This window comes from Salminus brasiliensis, chromosome 1, assembly GCF_030463535.1.
Source record: "Salminus brasiliensis chromosome 1, fSalBra1.hap2, whole genome shotgun sequence".
In the NCBI taxonomy this organism is placed as follows: Eukaryota; Metazoa; Chordata; class Actinopteri; order Characiformes; family Bryconidae; genus Salminus; species Salminus brasiliensis.
In genome coordinates, this window is record NC_132878.1 from 94,317,335 (window position 1) to 94,325,292 (window position 7,958).

A 7,958-nucleotide genomic window follows, 5' to 3' on the forward strand; every position below is an offset into this window, starting at 1 on the left:
CTACTGCTACTACTACTGCTGCTACTACTGCTACTATTACTGCTACTACTACTATTACTGCTACTGCTACTGCTACTACTACTACTACTACTGCTACTGCTATTACTGATGATACTACTGTTACTACTGCTGCTACTACTACTTCTACTGTTACTACTACTACTGTTACTACTACTGCTGCTACTACTTCTACTACTACTGCTACTGCTACTACTACTTCTACTGGTACTACTACTACTATTACTACTACTACTGCTACTACTTCTGCTGCTACTACTACTACTGCTGCTGGTACTTTTACTACTGTGTATATTAATATATAAATATATATGTATATATATGTGTACATATATATATATATATATATATATATATATATATATATATATATATATAATATTTTATTATAATTATTATTATTATTGTTGTTGTTGTTGTTGTTAGACAAAACCAGATAATATTATCTTTATGGTTTATGATTAAATACCAAACACTAATGGTATTTATTATTATCATTATTATTAGTAGTTGTTGTTGTATTGCTATTATTGAAGATGATAATAACCTAAATCTATGTTAATTTTTCAAACAGAATCAGCCTGTAATCACACTTCACTTCACTGAGCTGCTGCTGTTAATGATGATGGTGGAGGAGGTGGTGGTGGTGGGGATGGTGGTGGTGGGTTGCTCGTGTTTAATGAAGCTCTGGAAACTCCAGCGATGGGTGACCCCCCCCCCCTCCCCCCCTCAGCTGTTGGGTAAGAGCTGGCGGGAAGAGGTCTCCTCCGTGAAGGGGGCGTGGCGGTCACTGAGGGGCGCATAAATACCCTCGCGGCGCTCAGGTCACAGGTAGAGCTCAGAGGAGTAGAACCAGCTGCAGAGGTCTCTCACTGCCCCCCGGTCTGAAACAAGAGGGTCGCCGCAGAGCCAATAAAGCCAAGACAGGAAGTCAGCGCTCAGAGCTGCAGAAGCTGCGCCGTTTCAGTCTCGAGGGACAGCTGGAGAATTGTGGGAAATGAAGTCCATCAGTGTCGCCTGCGCTGTCGCGGTCACCGTCGCCTGCCTCTGCGTTCTGCAGAGCACAGCAGTGCCCTTCTCTCAGGGCTCACCCGAGGTGAGTTACAGGAGCACCAGAGAGTAGCCCAGGCTTCAGAGCCGAGCAGGGACTGACTGGCAGGAAGCCTTTTATTATTATTATTATTATTATTATTATTATTATTATTATTATTAAAATAATAGTTAGCAATACATTTGGTTTAAACTTTTACTGTTTGGTAAATAATTGTGGAATACAATTCATCTTATGATCAATAACAGTTATAACACTAATAATAATACTATTAATAATAATAATAATAATAACAATAATAGTAGTAGTTGTCATTAGAATCATTACAACTTAAAATATAACATATACAACTTTATATATGTGTATATAAACCAGTATATATATATATATATATATATATATATATATATATATATATATATATATATATATATATATTATATGTGTATCTATACATATATAGTTAAAATTACAGTACTTTCATACTGTGTGTATATATATATAATATATATATATTGGTTTATATACACATATATAAAGTTGTATATGTTATGTATATATATATATATATATATATTCTGTAATTGGAATGGTATATCTATTGTGGTATAATGGTATATCTATAACTGATACATGAAGTAATTATATATATATATATATATATATATATATATATATATATATATATATATATATGCATGTGCTTGGGTAATAAATCTGAATTTAATGTTGTTGTAGTTTGTAATTATAAGTAATTATCTGAGTAAATTAATCTACTTATAACTCATTATATATCAGTCACTCACTTTTACCTGCTATGTTTATATGATAGTTGGTGGCTTTATGGTCAGACCCACTCTTGACCCTGAAGCTACAGCATTTTGTTTTAACCACATTGATCTAAAAAGAGAAGAAGAGAAGAGTCCTATAAGTTCCTATAGATGCTGGATGGATGGATGGACTGTTTGGGCAGCTTCTTTGGTGCTTAATTATGGGGTTAGGCTAGTCTCCACAAATCCTGCTGAAAATGTACAATTACAGCAGTCAGTACTCTAATCTAATCTAGCATGAGGCCCACCACTCACAGGATTTGGGCTTTTAGCTTTAATAAACCTGCAGCAGGTTTGATACAATTTCAAACGTAGGTTAGTTAGCCTAATGCACAAAGCATGTATCTCCAAACTGGCAACTTTACAATAAAAAAAAAAAAAAACGTAACTTTTAATAAACATCAATGTAAAAAATATTAATCCCAGGTCGTTTTGGGGCATTTTGGACCAACAGCCAGATTCACATTATGACAAAAAAAAAATCTGTGTTTATAATGTATAAAAAAAATTAAATAAAAAAAAAAACAAAAACAAACCCACTATCTAACAGGTGTTCAGTTTTATTCGCTTCATCTGTAAAATATCTCCATTTTTATATACACTTTATGTGTTTCCATGGCAACGTGTTTATGTATTAGTTGTAACTTCTTATCGTCCCGTTGAAGCGATGGTAGTGGCCTCTAGCCACAGCATAACGTACAGATCAGTGGTGCAGCTGAGTTCAATTAAAGCTACTGTCTAAAGCTAAACTAACTGTACTCACAAACGGACAGTATAAACCGACCCAGAACAACCAGTCCAGCCAGGTCCTGGTCCAGCTGGTCCAGCACGTCTGCAGGCATTAGCTTGAGTCAAGACAATTAGCTGCAAACTTGGTGGCCACATTTTTGACTTTTTTATGGTTGGAGTTCTGCTAACATGCTGTTCTTCATCCTCAGCCTCAGCCTCAGGCCGTCCAGCAGATGGGCAATGAAGTTCCTCAGCCAGAACAGCACCGGGCTGCAGTTTCAGCGGAGGAGACGCGGCCTGAGGAGGTGGGCACTGGCTTTTAACTCATTCTGATTTCTCTTCAGGTCAAAATTCTGTTTTTACTCCAAAGTAAAAATCGTTGGGCTTTACAGGGGTGAACTGTTTAGTTTACTCTGAATCTGTAAATGAAGTCGAACCCTTTCCAGCGTTCCTGTTTGTACAAAAAAAAAGTACAAAAAAACCCCAAAAACTGGCCTTCACATTTAATTCCTGGACCAAGGGCCGGATTCACAGAGGCCTACATATGAAAAAGCTTAAGACAAACACTAGGAAGTTCATAAAAATGGGCCTCATTTGCCGACCGTTCTTAAATTTCCTTCTAAAATCCGGCTTTATTCAGTTTTTCCAAAGAATTCTGACCTACCAGTGTTTTGGATATCCCATATGTGGGATTTGATCAGTTTAGGACGACTGTCATTACATACAGGATAAGAGCTGTGGACAATTCTGCTCTTAAAAACACAAAACATCGGTGATCTGACCTAGACCTTCTGTTAGGAAGACCTTTTCCCAACAACTCATTTTTTAAGAAGATCTAGTCCAGTCAAGTCAGATTTCTTTGTATAGCTTTTTACAACTGTTGTCGTCACAAAGCAGCTTTACATAATTAGTACTTAATAAAAGACAGAGACAAAGAAGAAATAATGTAAGACATGGTATTAATAGTCATAGTGGTGTTATTAATAGTCATAGTAATAGTGATGGTATTAATAGTCATAGTGGTGATATTAATAGTCATAGTAATAGTGATGGTATTAATAGTCATAGTGGTTATATTAATAATCATAGCAGTGATATTAATAGTAATAGTAATAGTGGTGATATTAATAGTAATAGCAATAGTGGTGATATTAATAGTCATAGTGGTGATATTAATAATCATAGCAGTGATATTAATAGTAATAGTAATAGTGGTGATATTAATAGTAATAGTGGTGATATTAATAATCATAGCAGTGATATTAATAGTAATACTAATAGTGGTGATATTAATAGTAATAGTGGTGATATTAATAGTAATAGCAATAGTGATGATATTAATAATCATAGCAGTGATATTAATAGTAATAGTCATAGCAGTGATATTAATAGTAATAGCAATAGTGGTGATATTAATAGTCATAGTGATGATATTAATAATCATAGCAGTGATATTAATAGTAATAGTGGTGATATTAATAGTCTAAGCACACCTAAGAATCACATCCGCCTTTCTAAAGGCCTTTTTGTGAATCCGTCCTCAGGGCTGCATTAACCAGCAGTTCGTGTTTCTGCTGCTGCTGCTTCTCCAGAGCGTCAAAAGATGCCTGATACATTGGTTTTGATGTAGTGACCCACAATGTTCCCTAGGAATCAAGTGGAGAGGATAGTGGGACATTGAAGTGCCTCAAAATCACTCCATTTTCACTGTACGATTACTACGGATACTAAGAGAAAACCCGCAGATGAACTCCATAGTGCCCTAAAACGTAAACAGGGATCCTAAGGAAACATTCGACCTCCCATAGAATTAACTACAGGCGTATATGCAAAACCACGTATGTGACGCAACATCCTGCAACAGTTGTGTCAATACTTCATCATTATAAAATGCCTGGGACTGTTTTAGGGCTCCGGGCTTGTCTGGATGCCGTGGGTAGAGATGTGTTTGCCCTGCGGCCTCCGCCTTTAAAAGCGGAAACGTGTCTGTTTTGAGGATATAAACTCAGAAGTCGAAAAACTGAAGAATTTTCAGAGACTTTCACTAAAACATCCGAATTCTGAAATCTCCATTACAGCTTCAGTTTGGGCTGAAGTAAGCTAGCTATTACAGAGTGGCATTAGCTTCATTAGCTTGTCCCAACACCTCATAAGAACGGAGTATATCTGAAGCCCCCTAACTTCACTACGTTCCCTAAATAGTGTCCTAGCTTTAGGAGAAGGTCCGTAGATGTGATCATTTCTAAAGCCGTTGTACTGAAAACTGAATGACTGTGGAAACTCTGAGAGCTAGCATAACAAGCTCAGCATTAGCATTAACTAGCATACTTGCTCCATTTATTTATTCATACTGCAGGTGTTAAGTGTTGATGTTAAGTGTTGAAAAATGTACATTGATGGTAGAAAATAACGAGGGGATTTTTATAACATGTATTATATATAACATAATACATGTATAACATGAATAATACATGTATAACATGAAAGGTTACACAGGGCACAGTGGGAAAGAAGGCTACTCAAGCATAGCCGCTAACCAAATGCTAATTAAAACTGATGGTGGCAACCTTTATTAGCAGGGGACGCCTATACAATTACATGAGCTTTTTAATAACTGAATTTGTCACACTTTTCAACCAGTTTATCGGACGTTATTTATTTATTTATTTTATTTTTTACTGTTTTCCCAATGGATGCTGCCAAGCTGCTACAAAATAACCCCAGTTAAGCTGGTTTTGTATGGTCTAGGCTGGTAAGATGGTCAAGGTGGTTGAAAAACTGGCCATCCAGGCAAAAAAATATACCTTACTCTAGTAAACCAGCTGATGAAACTTGTTAAGTAAGTAAATAAGGCTGGTTGGTAAGCTTTTTGCAGCATTTGGTCATGCTGGTCAACAAGCTTGATCATGCTGGTTGACTAGTTTTACTACTTAGGCCAAATTGCTAAACCGTCCAACCTACATAGAAACATACACTGAGCTGGTCAGGAGCTTTACCAGCTGGACCAGCTTAGGCCTTGCCCAGCAGTTTTTGTGCGTGTATGGTAATTTGCTTGCTAGCCGGCCCAAGGCATACTCGAATTACGTGGTTGCTTATGGCCCCAGTGCCACCAGGGGGCAACAAAGAGCACCAAGATATCATAATAAAAAGATGTATTTTATAAATTAACATTGAATAATAAAACAAAATGGTATTACACGGGTAAAAGCCATTTATTTTCATTCTTGGCACACCAATACTTGCTTAATCAATTCCTTCTGTTGGCTGCTGCCACTGTTTGGAAAATGCAGATAATGTTAATGATAGTGGGTACTGTGGTTACACACACAGTGCAGCCTATGGAATGATGAAGCATCTGGTGCTGAGGTGGTGGTATGGGGGGGAGAGGGGGGGGAGAGGGGGGGAGAGGGGGGGGGGCACCCCAAATTAAAATCTGCTTAGGGGCCCGTAAAGGCTTGGGCCGGCCCTGGACATAATTAATTATCGACCTCAGTTGAGTAGTTCAGGATTGCCTAAGATGAAATATCAGAATTGTCTTGCGTAATTTGTTAAAAATCTTATCTCGCCTGGGCTTAATATAGGCCTAGAGATACAAAGTTGATGTAATACGGTGCCAGAAACTGTAACGTAATTAAGTCTAAAAAGGTAATTGGTGACTAATAGCGTTGGCTTTTTTTTTTTCAGGTGCTGTTCAGGACGAAGCGCCAGAGTCATCTCTCCCTGTGCCGGTACTGCTGCAACTGCTGCAATAATAAAGGATGTGGGTTCTGCTGCAGATTCTAAAAACCTGGGCCGAGCTTATTGAAAGCCCATCCAGAGACTTTAACTTATTTATCGGACTGATCTCATCCCTCCCTGACTTTCAGTCGTCTTCCTCTGACCTCCGAGACAACCACATTCACCATTTGTGCCTCCCACCTTTAACCCAACCCAACCCATGCAGTGAACACACCCGTACACACTAGTGATCTCACCACAGCGACAGTCGGTGGGCAGTCATTGCTGCAGGGCCCGGGTAGAAGAGAGGGCATTGTTGCTCAAGGTCCCAGGTATCTAACCCATAGCCCGGTGCTCTAACCGCTGAGCCACCACTGCCCCCAAAATCCGAACTGGTGGCCAAAGGTCTGCTAATGCAAAACGGGTCTAAAATGGGCTGGGCTTCTCTCGATGTTGCAAACTAGCCTTGACTTCTCTAGATGAAGATCCTACTATTTAAAAGCTACTGTATAGCTTAAATAGCTACACTTAGCATTAATAGCTAGCAGAAGGCATGGCCTAGGGTCCAAAGAGTTACCGCCTTATTAGTGAATGTATAAAGAAGACTTATTCTAGATTCATTGAAGTTGTTGACTATATTTTCTACATTTTTATGCCTGTTGTACATACATTAACACACCTTTTAAGTGTATTATTTGTTGTGATATTAGGTTTTTAATAAACATGTTTCATATAATTGGTTCTGTAGTGTGTTATTATGCTATAAAGGTTCTGACATCGCTGCTGAAGGAGTCCCCCAGGGATCAGTTCTTGGTCCTCTGTTGTTGTTTGTTTTGTCTGATTAGATGCAATCATGGTCTTTATGTTCACTCTTGAGGACCAAAGCTACCACTACCCTACGACCCCTGGCCTATTACCTGTGATTAATACCAAGCTTTGCCACCTGGACAAATGAGACAAATGCCGAAATGCCATCATTGGACTTTGCAAACCCTCAGATTCTCATTCCTAAATGCTGCCGCTGCTGTAATGACAACTTCCAATGTGTAAGAGTGAGAAGGATCCATTGGTGTTACTTCAAAATACAGAATTCGCTCAGATCTGCGACAATGAGCTGGCTACTATGAGCTCTGAGTCCTGCTCTGAAGAGGGAACGAGGGGTTGTTAAAAATGTGTGAGAAATGGCAAGTGTGGCACGAGAGTGTGAGCTTATAGCCAACGGTGTGTCTCACAGCCAGTGCGTGACAGTTTGCAGCCCTGAAAGTATGACATTTTTAATGCTAATCATTCTGTTGTCCTACTTTGTGTATTATATTAAGAGTATAAGTATTTTCTATATGTCCAAATATTTGTGGACACCCCATTTCTTGCACCCATTGCTGAGACAGAAAAGTACTGCCAATACAACAGGACTCTTTGAAGCACATAAACATTCACCTATTGGGATTATTGCCTTATGCCAAGAATTGTTTTATCTGCACTTTTGGGATAAGTTAGGGAGTTGGTGGGGATGAGGTGGGGTGGTGATCGTCCAAAATCTTGACCTCACTAACTGAGCTCTTCTGCCTGAATGCAATCAAATCCTCTCAGCAATGCTCCCCCAGAATCTAGGA

General features: G+C 38.6%; 1 protein-coding gene across 1 annotated transcript; it reads left to right on the forward strand.

Moving 5' to 3' along the window:
- Positions 1 to 1,015: 1,015 nt before the first annotated feature.
- Positions 1,016 to 6,746, forward strand: hamp (hepcidin antimicrobial peptide). The gene is made up of 3 exons (XM_072659576.1): positions 1,016 to 1,114; positions 2,838 to 2,933; positions 6,313 to 6,746. The coding sequence occupies exons 1-3, from the start codon at positions 1,016 to 1,018 to the stop codon at positions 6,409 to 6,411; spliced, it is 294 nt and encodes a 97-aa protein (XP_072515677.1). The 3' UTR covers positions 6,412 to 6,746.
- The last annotated feature ends 1,212 nt before the right edge of the window (positions 6,747 to 7,958 follow it).